Source organism: Rousettus aegyptiacus, unplaced genomic scaffold (assembly GCF_014176215.1).
Source record: "Rousettus aegyptiacus isolate mRouAeg1 unplaced genomic scaffold, mRouAeg1.p scaffold_m13_p_3, whole genome shotgun sequence".
Classification (NCBI taxonomy): domain Eukaryota; kingdom Metazoa; phylum Chordata; class Mammalia; order Chiroptera; family Pteropodidae; genus Rousettus; species Rousettus aegyptiacus.
The window spans coordinates 50,859,475-50,874,933 of record NW_023416306.1 but is presented as its reverse complement, the minus strand read 5'-3'; the positions used below and the strand labels follow the sequence as shown (position 1 = coordinate 50,874,933).

General features: G+C 35.0%; 1 protein-coding gene across 3 annotated transcripts in view; it reads right to left on the bottom strand.

Moving 5' to 3' along the window:
- The window catches only part of KDM4C (lysine demethylase 4C), a 335,813-nt gene that overhangs the window by 145,517 nt on the left and 174,837 nt on the right, over positions 1–15,459 (bottom strand). For all 3 annotated transcript variants that reach the window (XM_016161837.2, XM_016161838.2, XM_016161836.2), the window contains exons 9-11: positions 5,578–5,771; positions 2,759–2,997; positions 437–750 (exon numbers count right to left, since the gene is read on the bottom strand). In XM_016161837.2, coding sequence (XP_016017323.2) covers positions 437–750; positions 2,759–2,997; positions 5,578–5,771 — 747 coding nt within the window. The remainder of the gene's footprint in view (positions 1–436; positions 751–2,758; positions 2,998–5,577; positions 5,772–15,459) is intronic.

The window sequence follows — 15,459 nt, the reverse complement described above, 5'->3', positions numbered from 1 at the left end:
GGTGTTATCATTCCCAGTCCAACTAATATTATAGGTAATAGGACCATTCTGTATCTTGACTGTGTCAATGTCAATATCGTTGAGAAATCCTACTACAGTTTTCCAAGAAGTTATTATTGAAGGACATTGGGTATACAGGATCTCCTTGTACTATTTCTTAAAATTGTACATGAATTTATATTTCTCAAAATAAAGAGCTTAATTTTAGAAAAATTTTAAAATAAAGAAAATTAAGCTCCAACATGTGGCCAAAAGAATTATCACCATGTAAACCAGAGCTCACAGAAGGCTTACCAGCCCAGTAATGAAAGGAAATGCGATTAAGATCCATAAATGTGAGATGTTATTTCTACCTTACAGCAAGATTTTGAAACACAGTAGTTTTCAGAACATCAACCACACAAGAAATACAGTAAAAGCAGACATTGCCACCTACAGTGGGGACTTTGAAGCCATTTCTCTCTCCACTGGGGACCACTGCAACTTCTCCCGGTTCTAGGCCACTCCCACAGCTCTCCACATCACTATCTTCTCCCTCTGTCAACACACTGTTACTCTCTGCCACTGAGGAGCACGACTCAGGTGACTTTGGCCAAGGAAGCCTGGGTGGGTCTGATTCCTTCGATGTCACATGGCCCCTAGATATGAAACCATCAGCCTCTCTGGGATTCGAAGGTGGAATTACGGCATAGGCTTGGTCATCGTCAGTTTTTACTTCCTCTGTTACAGATGTGCTTAAGCAGCTGTTTCCTGAGGAATAAAATGAAAGACTGTTAATAAACTTTGCATTGTATTATGACTGAATACAATTGTTAAACTATTCTCAACTAAATCTGTATTTTCCAACTTCCCCTCTAAACTTCCACAGACATGGGCGGGAAAGATCATCAAAGCACCGTGCGGCCTTTGTAGTTGTTAAGGTGAGACCTTGGAGCTTGGTAAAAGAATGTACTTATTGACAAAACAAGAGATTAAAAAGAGTTTCCACTATATGACCAATATCAAAATCCAGGGCAATTACAATAATTATCCAAAGCAATAGCAATTTGAAATCTTTCTAAAAATAAGAATTATATTCCAATATATGATGTTAAAAGCTGCTACTGATGAAACATTTCAGCTCAGAAGATGTATTATAAAGAACACATGTAAGGCCGTACAGATCCAGTAAAAATAACGTCCTCCACTAATCTTGCATCACACAATGACAACATATAAAAAAGGAGAAGAATATCATAAGCACGTCTCTTCTATTGCCATCTCTTTTCACCCTCCCCTTCCCTTACAAACACACATAGGCAGGTACGTGCGTGCGCGCATACACACACATATACAGAGGCATCATTTCACCTATTACACACTAGTTCTGATGCTGAACCTAGCCACATCTTCTACTTAAGTGTTCTGCTGGATCTCAAAACCTGAAGGTCAAAATGCAAGGAACTATGTAATGACAAAACTAATAAAATTGGGTGCCTTTGGCCTAAACCACCCAGTAATTCATAAAGTGGTTAAACTATGGTGAGGGACTATAAAGAAATAGCCATGTATATTGTATAACTGTCTTCTCTGCACCGCTTGTTGCTATTCCTTTCTCTACCTTCTCCACCTTGCTTCCTTCTATCTACTTCTCTCAAAACAGCTCAGATATCACCTACTCCAAGAAACATTACCAGTTCAGCCTCTTGTTTCAGTTCTGTCCCTGGTATACTAGCAATATCCTAAGGCACTTACCCACTGGATTGTAATTATATTTATCTAGCTCTCCACTAAAGTATGAACTCACTGAAGAATAATCTATGATTTAAACTCTATTAACACAGTTATTTCAAGAGCAAAAAGTAATGAAGATGAAGAGGCAGCCAAAGATCAAATAAATTATTACTGTGATAAGGACTTTTTTTTTTGCTCTAAATGGAATGAGTAAAAACAAAGTAGGGACAAGACCTAAGCTACATCATTTTAAAGGATCACTGTGACTTCCACACGGAGAACTGTATAGACTGAATGTGGCAAAACAGAAAGGAAGTCATTTCTTCAAAAGTCTAGGCAAGAGATAATGGTGCCTTGAATGAGGAAGAAGATGAGGGGGCCAGATTTGGAAGAGTCCATGAGAGAAGGACTGGATAAGGGGTATGAGAGGAAGACAGGAATTACCAACAAGCTTGATCAGTAAAAGGACAAATGCCCCAACATATTAAAGCAAAGCATTAAAGCAGTTTCATGAGAAATATGATATTAAAAGGGAAAAAAGTAAAGTAGTTGAGACTTACAGATGATGGCTTTAATATAGAGAAACAGCTATAAATACCATTTCCCAAGACTGGATGATTTTGTTGTTCTTTTTCAAAACTTTATTACTTCCTTCATAAAATTAAGTTGAAAACTAAGAATCTGCAAAGAATTATTTATAATTGGTTTTCTCTGTTTCATGTGAATTCAAGAGAAACTTTCCAAAAATGCACTGTATATTGAGTTGCACCAAAAAAAATTTCTTTCATTTTAGAATCTTCTTTTTTATTAAACCACATAAACACTTCTGGCTGTTTGTCTTACAATTCTATTTCCACTAAATGTAGCAATGATGCTCCTGACTTATCACATTCCCTTGGCCTCCTGACTGAGTTACCTGATAACTTTAGATACCTTATTGGGTAAGCTATGTGGAAAAGTAAGTTTTCTATCCTAGTGAACACAGATCAAAGGCATCAGATCATCAACCACCTACTAGTTGCGAAACAATCAGCCAGTTTCTCACCTGAGAGTCTGATATTATCTGATGAATTCTGATCCAGCTGCATCCTGCTAACAGAGGCCTCTTCCTTTGAAGGTGCTTCTGTGTCCCCCAGCTTTGCTGCTGCTTCTGGCTTTTCACTGACCTTGAAGTCATCTGGGTCTGGAGCAGTGGTGGGGCCCTCTGCCCCATCAGCTGCAGCTGACACTTCCTTGTCCTCTTCATTCTTAGGCCTCTTACAGTGAGAACTAGTGCACGGGGAGCTATTAACAAGAGAGCTATGTTCAGAACAGAATGTTTGCAATGGACAGTATAAAACACATACCAATACAAATGTTATTTTCAATTACTGAAAAAAAAAAAACCTGATAGTTTTTTAATCGTGCAGAGATAATCTTCACAATTAATGAATTACATTTGAAATTAAAAATCTTAACAAGTTTTAATAACAATTAAAACTTTACTAAAAATTAAAATTAAAATTGTATAAAATTATTAAACATTATTGGGAAAAGTTTTTGTTAAAATTTTATAACTACTTTAAAAAGTCTGAAAATAAAAATAAAGTGAAAAACTATGACATGGGGAAATCAAATCAAAAAATCAAATATTATTTAGATAATGAAAAATAGAAAAGGAAATGAGATCTCATAAAGCTGTTAAAATCTGAGTAGATTCTTTACATTCCAAGGTGAACAAGTGACATTTCCCCAAGTTTTATATAATTCTGAAGTACGCAAGAAAATTATTAAAATTAAATGCCAAGTCATCATTAGCTAAAGAAAATAAGAAGCAAGAAGGCCAATGGTATGTATCTAACATCTTTTATCAACTTATTATTTTCAGAGTGGACACCAATTATTTTTCCTTTTCTATATTTTCCAGCAAGCCACTTGATAGCTGGTCACAGATGCTTTTTGTGTATGGCACAACATTTCTTACACTTTCATTTAGGAAGAATTACAACTCAAATCAACATGTATTTCAGTGCGTGCACACACATGCATGCAGGCGCACACACATACGCACGCGTACACACACACACGTGCCACAACACTAAACACTGTAGGAAGTTGGGGAGGGCAGAGATCTGAGATAAAGAAGGTAGCCAAGAATAACCTATGCAAATTAGCTTTGGCTACTGCTATTAGAAACAGTTCTAGTACTATCATTGCATTGTCAGGTTTATTGAGAACCCATGCACTGGCCAGTGCAGAAAATTTTCACACTATTAATAGCATAATACACACTACTAATAGCATAATACACGTAAAATAAGAATGGCTGACATCTCTTTGAGATTTGGATGGATCACCCTCCATTACTTTTCTCTCTTATAGGGTAGTATTTAAGGGAGTCAGCAAACTCAACTATCAAGCCACATAGCTGAGCATAATCAACAAGCCCCTTAACATTAGGCTTTCAAACTGGGTGAGCAAAACTCACTGATTATTTTAACATACCGCAAGGCATTTCAAATCTGTTGAACATCATAGGTCTATGTTCCCTCCCACAGCTGGCTTTTTTGGTAATATGGGTTAACACATTTACCAAAGGCATTAACTCTCTAAATCTGTTTCCCAAACTTTTCTGAATGCAACCCATAGTAAATTATGCATTTTAGAAGGTGACATAACACTCAAACACATGCTCACACATGTTATGAGTAATACCCCTTTACCACATAGGAAGGACTACAATACTTAGAGAATAAGATAATAAGCATCAGAAGTGTGGCCAGAGATTTAAAATTACAGTGTTATTTAGTTAGCAAAAATTTGGAAACAAGCTACAGTCCGAATATAGGGGATTAGTTAAATAAATGTAGGCATTAAAAATTAAGTTACCTTGTAGCAAATCATTTAGTTACCAAAAAAAAAAAAAAAAAAAGACAAAAAAAAATCCACAAAACTGGCCATAAAATTGTTAATAGAGCATGGCCCAATTTTAAAAAAGCATATATTATATAATATATAATCAATATATATGCAAAGGATATATACAAAATGTTAACACTGCTTATCTCTAGATTGTGAGGTTATGGGTGACTTGGAATTCCTTCATTATTCTTTTCCTTATTTTAAAAATTTTCTCCAGGGCACAAATATTACTTTTACAATCTGAAAGAAAAGCAATGAGTAACATTGGAGAGTAAAAATGTAATATAACCCTGGAAAATATAAGACCCTGAAAAAATTGCCTGAGGATCTGAGTATAACGCATAGCCTATTCAAAAGGTTTTAAAACAAGGATATGCCCACGATGAGTGTGAATGGTTTTGAAATGGCCCTGGCCACAAAAACAGAATGTAGAAGAAAGTTCATAGGGACAACCATGTTACAGAAATGCCACATGCTCTGCTTTACATCTTGTTTAAAAAAAAAATCAAGTGCAGCAAAATACTGGCATCCAGATAAGAAAAGTAATATCTCAGATGTTTGAAAAATAAAGAAAACTACTAAAATCAGAAATTGGTAGCAAAATGAAAAATACTGAAATCAAGTTGCTGAAGTTAATAAAAATATGGAAGTGAAACAAGAGCACCAACAAAACTTTAAAAGACAGTAGTGTAAGAGATCTAGGAAGTTCTGGTATTGTTCTACTTGCCATATATAACAACTTGAGGAATAGTATTGAACATAAAATACATCTCTTCCTACATTCTATTTATTTATTACATTTCTCTTGAATTAAAAATAATTTGCCTCAAATTTTCAGTAAGATATTAAGTAAACTTATGATGAATAAATATGTAAAAAGTGAATAGTCTTTGATAACATCGTATTCATAACCCATTTTAATTGCGTAAGTAGAAGTGGGATAGGATCTGGAGGGATTTTTACCTCTTGGATGCTTTTCTTACTTTCCTCCTCCTCTGCAGCCATGCTTTTACTTCAGGGGTGGATTCGGGAGTAGGCTTTGTGTGATCGATGGTATATATATCCTTTCCTTGCTTCCACAGCTGATATCTGTCTGGCTGAAATTTCTTCACAAAAATATCCATTGAAATTTTCACCATGTCTTTCCTGCAGGTGCACTGAAACATAAAAGCATTGGAATGCTTTAAACATTTCACTAGCTACATAAAGTCACCCACGGTTGTACTATGAATGTACCACACATGAATGTTTAGTCATCACATAATTAAAGATAATGTTTTACATTTTCAAACACGCAGTCGGGGATAAACTCAATTTCTTCTGAATGAAGGTGAGAACCTGTATATTCACATTTATAAATGGTAAAATAATATGTTAATAGGCATTGTAGAGTTCATAGGGAACTGGTTTTCCCAACAACTAAAAGGAAAAAGCACACATTTGAAAGTATGCCCGCAACAAAAGGATTATTCTTCCATCACAAGGCTCTATCAGTGAGATGAGCACTGAAAGGTCTGTCAAACTGGAAACTTAAGTTGGAAAACGAACAAAAATAGCCAAGGAATGTGATAACAATTAAATCAATGGCTTAAGATAAATTTTTAAGATATATTTTAAATCTCGTTATGTTTATTGACAAACATACTCTCACAAAGTAACCAACAATTAGGTGCAAATGAACACTCTTCTGTATCATATCACATAAAACACCCATCATCACCACTACAAACATATTCACTAAGAAGAAGGAATAGTCTTAAGGTAAGAAGATGAAAGAAAAGAAGACAGACGTCATTCAAATAGTGGTGCAGAAGTAGTCTTAAAGGTGTAATAAATATACCTTCGCAATCCCTAACACATTGGGCAACAGACGGGTTAACTCGCCAACAGCCTTAAAACTGTAAGTGGCTCAATATTTTGGTGATACAATTATCATCTCCACACAAATTAATTATTGATTTAATAATCCCCAGCCCACAACTTTCCTCCATAGAATTCGAATGTTCAGACAGGCATTATGATTTGAAAGTTCAGAAAATAACTAACACTCAGCATGCCTTAAACCAACATCTTCTAGTGCAAACATTGTTAGTCAACATTTCCTAATCCCTCCCTTCTCCTCTACTTCTAGAAATCTAGTGCGTCATAATCTATGGTCCTTCCTCTAAAATGTTTCCTATATCAATTCTTTAAACCAGAATCCTTCCAGCTTCACTGTCAGATACTGAATCCTAGCACAACAAAGCTGATTTCTCTGCCTCCAGTCTCTCCTAGCACCAACCCATTTTTACAGCTGTCACTTTTATATCCCTCAAATATCTTGTAATCTTTCATATCTGAGTTTAGTAAGGTGTAATCACCCTGCTCTGCCTTTAGAATTAAGTCTAAACTCCTGAAGGTAGGCATTCAGGGACACCAAGATTTAACTCCATCAGTGAGATTTCCAGGTTTCTCCCACTGCAAAGTTAACAGGACTATTCCTCTTCAACCAAGCATCGCCACTGGAGGTGCCCCATATGCTTCCTTACCTCAGCACTCCCGCTCCTACCACACAATGCCATCCTGTTCTGCCATCCAAAGAAAATTCCTCCTAACACTGAATGTAAACTGTACCAATTGTTGCTCTAAATTCAGCACTACTAATGTAGGGAGGAGGCAAGAGAATTCAAATGTTAATCAAACTACATTCAGAGACGCAATATGCTGATCAGCCCTGAAGCCAGGCCAGGAGGACACCTTCAGAACAAACGATTTCTGCTGGGATCGCTAACAGCTCATTCCCCACACCTATGAAAAGGAAAGAGGAACAAGAGAGTCTTAAATTGCACCCTACACACAGAAAATCGTTCATTCCCTATGGCCAAAACCATGGGGAATCTGTGGATTAAAGGCTGGGAACTACCAGCAGGCCTTTCACTAGTACTCTTCCCCTTCCTCTCTGTATACCCATATCAAAGGAAATAGGAACTAAAGAAGGATATAGAAACTGAATTCTCTGAACACTCGGGGTCCCTCTTACTCTATGACTCTGAGAGGAGACTGCACTGTCTGTGGAGTGTTACCCCTTTTCTATAAACTTTCCTTTTCGTTAACTTTGCCATGTGTTGAATTCTTTCTACACTCTCTCCCAAAGGACCCTCTTCTCTCTGTGCAGGGCTTGGGCTTCCCTAAGTCAGGGAACTTTGCCCTGTCCTGCATCGCTATTAATCTGCAGCACTGCTTTCTGTTATTAGGTACAGAGACGGTTCTAAGTTATTTTGCTATACTTACCTTGGCTTAGGAATATGGAAAATGAGGATCCTGAGAAATTTATGTAAATTTGATTTAAGATATAATCTTTTCACTAAAGAAAGAATCAGAAGTTTAGACTCACCAGCAGAAATTTTCTCATGTTCTTAACAGCATTACTAATATTTGTTTCATGAAGAAAAATTAAGGAAGGCGAGGACAATATAGACACTGTAAGTTTCTTTTGGTGTAGGAGAATTCTGTCTCGCACATTTTAATTTCCCCTTCCCCTTTCCCAGAAGTCTTGAATTTTGTAGACATGAAACAAGATCTATCACTGAATTGACTGCTTGACTCACTCTAAGTACAATAGATAAGTATTATCTTCAATTTTAAATATTCAGAAACAAAACCACAAAATACTCAAATACAAGAACAATGTCAGTCAAAAATAGTAAACGGCAGCACAGATAAAATTTCATTAATACTGACAAATAATGAAATTCATTTAAACCTCTATGAAGATTAAAGGGGATTATTTAAGAAAACGTACTACACAGCTTTACTAGTCAGAAAGGAAGACATTAACAGTCGGCCATTTAGAAATAAAGAAACTGACTAGATACTGGTACAAAGAGCAATAACCAATAATAGATCATACTTTTGAAGCAAAGTTTTTGGTATGAAGTCAAAATACTAATATGAATGGCTATTCTTACTGCTCCTTTTAAGAACATGCACATTAATCAAAAATGCTAAGTCCAAATATAGAGAGAATTATCAGGAGTCTGTATACATTGAATTCTTCCATATTTTGCTACTCTAAAACTTATTACACAGAATCATGATTATTTGTTCCTGTCTTCCAGATAGTCAAAATCATACTCTCCATTATTTATGCTAAAGACCAGCAATCTAAAGATAAAAATGTTTTTAAAAATCAGCAACTTTCTAAGAAAATACTGAGCTAGCATTTGAATTGTAGAATTGGAAATTTCATATAACCACGGAATATGATTGATAAAATAAGAAGATAATACTTAACAAAACACCTAAACTATTACTTAAACATATTTTTTGTGATAGATAGGATGACTATATATTTTTTAAAATTGCTGTTATATGCAAATATCTGTTGAGGAAGGCTTTGAAAAGAAAGCAAAAATGTGTGAAATTATACTGCTTTTCGGTCTATTTATAACAATTAAAATAGGAAGGAACTAAGGGAAGAATACCTTAAAATAAGACAAAGTAACTATTTTGTCTAGCAACCACTTGATGTGGCTATTCGAGCTGCTATATGGTTGTTATTTGGGTGTTATGGGTTGGATTGTGTCTCCCTCAAAAGATGTGCTAAAATGCTAACTTTCAGCACATCAGAATGAGACCGCATTTGGATACAGGGTTATGGCAGAAGTAATTACTTAAGGTCACAATGAAGTAGAGCGGTTCCTATTCCAACAGATTGGGTGTTTTTACCAGAAAAGAGACATCGGCACAGACACAAAGGTGAGAAGGCCATGTAAAGATGGAAGTACAAAATGGAGCAGCATGTGTATAGGCAAGGACCACGAAGGATTAACTTCCACCACCAAGAAAAGACAAGGAAGGATCTCAGAGGGTGGACAGACCCACTGGCACCTTGATTTTGGACTTGGGGCTCTCCAAAACTGTCACAAATTTGTTGTTTTAAGCCACTAAATTTTTGGTGCTTTGTTACAGCAGTCCTAGGAAATTATACAGCCTTTTAAAACTAATACAAATTTTACTTGGAATTAATAATAAAATAAAATGCATACTGAAAAAAATAATACAAATTTTCGGTACTAGAATGTGCAGTCCTGCTGTAACAAAAACCTAAAAATGTGGAGATACCTTTGGAGAAGAGAAGACTAAAAAAAGCTTCTATCATCATAAACAGTACATAGGTAGTCATGTACAGAATGTTGCTAGACATATGAACTTTATTTACAAAGTTTCTCGTGAGGTTTTGGATGGAAAATAGGAGCATGGTTTCGGACACTGGAGGAAAAGTGATCCCTGTGAGACAGGAGGGCAACTTTCCGCTGTTGAGTTAGTCACAAAGGTCAACTGCTGGAGCCTGATAAGTTTCACAAGAACATCCACCGCAGGATAACATCAATCAACATCAAGGAGCCCTGAGAAGTAAACGGTGGCATCCCAGAAACAAGGGACTTTCCCTATCACTGAGTGTGGGCAGTAAGGCTCAAGAGTATCCCTAAGGTAACCTTTCCCTTATTTAAATACTAAAAATCACATCCAGGGTGGAGATTTACCTTGCTAATGAGACATGTGATAAAGGAAGATGCATGTAGTCACACTGAGAAACACCAGGAAACCTCCGCCTTTCATGCCTAGGCATAGCTTTTACCCTGTCTACCTATCTTTAATACCTTGCCCCAACTTCTCTCAAGGACCCGCTGGAACCATTTTTTCTCAGGGTTGGTTCCCTTGTGCATAAGCATAATATATCTTTGCTTCTTTCCTGAACTTTTTTGTAGTGATCTCTCAGTTTCTATCCTGAGAGACTGCAAGAACCCATGGCCACCAGGAACACCTGCTATGACGTGGTATAATAATGTTCTCCTGTGGGTAGAAGGTGGAACATGTGATAAACTTGGATATAGAGCTGAAAACATTTCCAAGGAACGTATGAAAAGTGCAGCCTTGTTTTCTTTTCTGGTTATCATAAGACAGGAAAGGAAAAAAAACAACTGATAACGGAACTGCCAAGCAAAGAGGAACCAATTTGGAAAATACTTAGCCTATCTACAGTGTGCTCTGGAGACTGAGCCAATGGTTTGGCTGGAAAAACATTTGCTTAAGAGATTAGGCATTTGATTCACAGAACGGTGGAAGCGAAGAACAAAAGAGATGTGTTCACCTAGGAAAGACGTGTGGAGGCCCCTCTTGAATGATGGCTTGAGCACCAATGAGTTGTACAGAAGACCAACATAGTTTTTGAGAATTTTATAACAGCAGAAATGCTACCAGCCTCGACTCAAAGAGACAGAGACAGGATGAAATGAAGGAAAAATAACCCCAAGGGCAAAGCCACAGTGAAGAGGACTGAGCTAACAGGATCTCCTTAGGCTGTTACAGAGGACCTAATATGGCCAACAGATATATGATATATTCAACCACATTAATCACCAGGGAAATTCAATATCAAAACCACAATAAGATATCACCTCACACCTGTCAGAATGGCTGTCATTAAGAAATCAACAAATAACAAGTACTGATGAGGATGTAGAGAAAAGGAAACCCTCATACATGGTTAGTGGGGCTGTAAACTGGTACAGCCACTATGGAAAACAATACGGAGGTTCCTCGAAAAGTTAAAAATGGAACTACCATACAATCCAGCATTTCCACTTCTGGGTTTTTATCTAAAGAAAACAAAAACACTAATTCAAAAATGAATATGCACACCTATGTTTGACGTAGCATTACTTACAATAGCCAAGCTACAGAAGCAACCTAGATGTTCATCAATAGACGAATGAATAAAGAAGATGTGTCATACACGCACACTAGAATATTACTCAGAAATAAGGAAAAATGAATTCTTTTCATTTGTAAGAATATGAATGGAACTAGAGGGTATTATGCTAAGTGAAGTAAGTCAGATGGAGAAAGACAAATACCATATGATTTCACTTATATGTAGTAACTAAAAACAAAACAAAACAAATGAATAAAGAAAACAAAACAGAAACAGACCCATAGATACAGAGAATAAGTTGATGGTTGCCAAATGGAAGGGAGTTGGGGGATGGGTGAAATTAAAAAAAAAAAAAAAAGAGGATGGAAACTAATGTTTAGTAAACACCAACTATGTTTCATATTTCATGGGCCAGGTGGTTTACCTGCCTTGTTGAAGGCAACTGTCATATATTCTTATAAATGAGACATGGTTTAACAGAAGAAACTGGTACTCAAAGAGCTTAAGAAACTTCCAAGGTCAATGATGGTCAATGATTTTCCACTATCACACTGGCTCTGATACTAAAGATAATCCTTTTGATGTTTTCCTTCTATAGGAAATTCTTAATGCATTGCAGCTGTGTGTTTGTAAAATGAATTGAGATTCTTATGGTAAAGATACTAAAATCCAATTTTTTCTTTGTATCTTGGAACTTAGGGTGTAAAAAATAAGGTGTAAGAAATTCTTCATAAGAAGGAAACAACTTCAATGTTATTTTTTTTTTTTCTGGCTAATTCACTGCAGACAGCAATCACAGAAAAATTAATTGCTTGTGAAGCCATCTTTGATCAGAAAAAGAAAATAAATTAGATTTACTAATAGCAAATCAAAAAGAAGGTAAGGGCCAAAGATGGCAAATTTGCTCTGGGAATGTATGAGTATCCAAATAAAGTATATATTGTTGCCTTCTGCTGACCCATGAGTAGTTAAGTGTGTCTTTAAACTGAAGATACTTTATAATCATCATCATAATAAACATAACAATAAAGTGGCTAATATAAAAAAAACATAATTTCTATTTCTTTCAGAAATTCAAATCAATAATCAAAAAAGTTGATTTTTAACACACCATGTTGTTTATCAAAATCTAACCCAAAAAATTACTGTCTTTGAAGGTTATCAGTTATCTTCATCGAACAACCAAATTGCTACATTAGATCAGAACTATAGTAAAAAAGAAGTATCCCTCTTTCTTCTTGACACATAGTGAAACTGTCTTATATCTCAAATATATAAACTGTGAAAATATAGTACTGTATATAATATGTAAAAATGCCAAACATTCAATAAACTCACCATTCACTGGCTTTGATAACCCCAAAATTTGTACAAGTTGCCCTTTGAAAGACTATTTCATAAATAAATAACAAGGAATAAACAGATATTCTCCATTTCATTGTTTTTTAACAACTCATTTTCCTAGCCATGATAATAAGAATTAAGAATAATGTGTTATTAACATAATGAGGTATAATCATTCATTATTTCTATATTAAGAAGTAACAAAAACACTACAAAGTATTAGGCATAGCACACTCTTATTTAAATAAAAATATGACTGACGGTGATAACTATTTAGAGCCCAAATGAGTAACTATGCCTGAAATATAATTTTATTCTAAATCATCAAATTACCTTTTATAGTAACAGACAATTTAGTACTTAGTAAGTTCAGATACTTCATTACAAATATGCAGACAATTCTAGGGGCAGAACATCAAGAGAAATCTTAATTGCAGAATGTGGCTATTAAATTAACATGGCTATAATGAGTTTTTCTCCAACTTGATTTTCTGACCAACTGATCTAAAATCTACTCTTTAATTCATCCAGGTATGGCATCACAATCATTACTTCCTATTCTTTAACCCTTTTATCTGTTTTCTACTCAGTCATGACCAAACACTAAAAACTTCTTCTCTATACATGTAAAGAATAACCTGCTAGTAATCTGTTAGCATTAACACAAAATATGTTACTATTAATCCACTAGTACTCTCTTCATCTTCATCCCACATCTATATAAATCCACCCAATATTAACGGCATAGGTTTCCACTGCATTATACCAAATGTATGGATGAGAAAGGCCCAGCTCTTTGAGGAATTGCCACACTGTTAATTCATACTAAATTGGTAGATGTCCAGGAATCCTAAGACTTTGTCTGCTATAGTTATGCCTAGTTATTTCTCATTATGAATATGAATGAGGAACAGTATTTTACAATATGCACTCTAATTTATAGACTAGTATTTCTGATCATTATTTTCTGGCATTATGTTCCAACAAAGATGCCACTCAATTATTATGGAATTAAATGTAATCAATTATTTTAATAGGAACATTGTCTAATTTAAAGAGTTGTTAAATAAAACAACTTTAGATAACAGATGCATTATGCAGTTAGTAAAGCCAGCATTGACTGACAGGACATTAGTCTACTAATTGTAAAATTAGCTAACATAATGAAATACTATAAAAATTGCTAAAGATAGTTTTCTTTATGTGTTCACTGGACAATAATAAAAGTATTTAATATGTAGATTAATTATTTTTAAAAAGGGTGGGGTCTATTTATATTGGAATGCCTCTAAATAAATTCCAAAATGTGAGTAGACTATTCTACTCCTATAGCCCATTCATTCTTTTATCACAAAATTTTTATTACCAGTTACAAATATGAACCAAATTTCACCCTCTTTGGAGTACCCCCAACAATCAGTATATCTTAGCTGGCTCAAGAAATCAGAAACTTCTCCTAAGAAATTACATTAGAAAAGGAGGAATTCAAAATCAGTGTAATGAATGTAGATAAATCTAACATACATTATGCTGAGCTAAAGAAGCTAGATATAAAAAGTCTACGCTGGTGGTTATTCCACCAGTTTAATGAATATGATTACATTTAATATAATTAATAATCAGTAGCCACATTGCTCTATCTGCTTGCTGAACCCTGGACTGCCTATAGCTCTTCTAGCTGTTAGCTAGGTAAAACCATGAGCTCTCAGTCAGCTTTTTCACATAAAAATCCTTCCCTAGCTCCGTCACAGGGGTTCAAAAATCAGAAAGTGTGTAAATATCCTGGATCAACTGAGCTCTTTAAACATAATTACAAATATAATCTCCCCAACTCCCCCTTCTCCACACACACACACACACAAAAAACTGAAGTAAATGCAAAATGCTGCTGTTAAGCAAAGAAATTTTTTAAAGTTTCAGTTTGTATTCAAACACTAAATACTTGTATTTTATATAACTTGTCTGCAAAGGTGGAAAGCCATGTGATTCTTCAAATAGCTAACCAAAACTAAAAAGTCTGCAAGAAATTAATGTAATAGTAGAACAGAAAATGCCCTGTTTCCTGTCAGGTCCTATCTACAGAACACACTAAACACCCATCACTGTATACCCAAATGGACTATCACCCCTCAGTCATATGTAACACCAACTCTAACACTGATTTATTCCATCTATGTACTTATTCAATCACTGCTCATTTGTACATGTACCCTCTTACACAAATAAATTTGGGAGAAAATTATTACAATTATCTGGACAATTTATAAGAATTATTTTAATATAGGAAATGGAGTTTGTAAATATTTATATCTAATTAAGTTGAAAATAATATTTGAAAAGCACTTTGATTTCCTGGGTCACATATCAGTCAAAGACAAATAATAGACTGTTTCATCAGAGTACATGAAAAATAAACTATATAATTACATTTATACTGACTGAGCAGTGGAAAAAAAATACAATTCTAAGATCAATATTAACCAAAAAAGTTAGTTTATAAAGAGTACAAAGGTCATTTTCTTTGTCTTTGTGTCCATTAATGGAGCAAGGTCTGTAAGAGACCTGAACATCCTTTGTTTTTCCTCAGACTGGTCTGCAGAGCTCACAGAACTCTAATTCTGTTAAAATAATTTCTGAATGTTCTGTTCTCATAGACATGAAAAAAGAAAGTAGCTTTAAAAGTACCCTAAAAGCTAAAAAGATCACCAGAACCAATTATCTTATTCTAATTGTAATGAATCATTATTGTGAGTTTTTCAGATACTTTTGCCATATCTGGCCTTCCCTTTTCATTCCATTTTAAA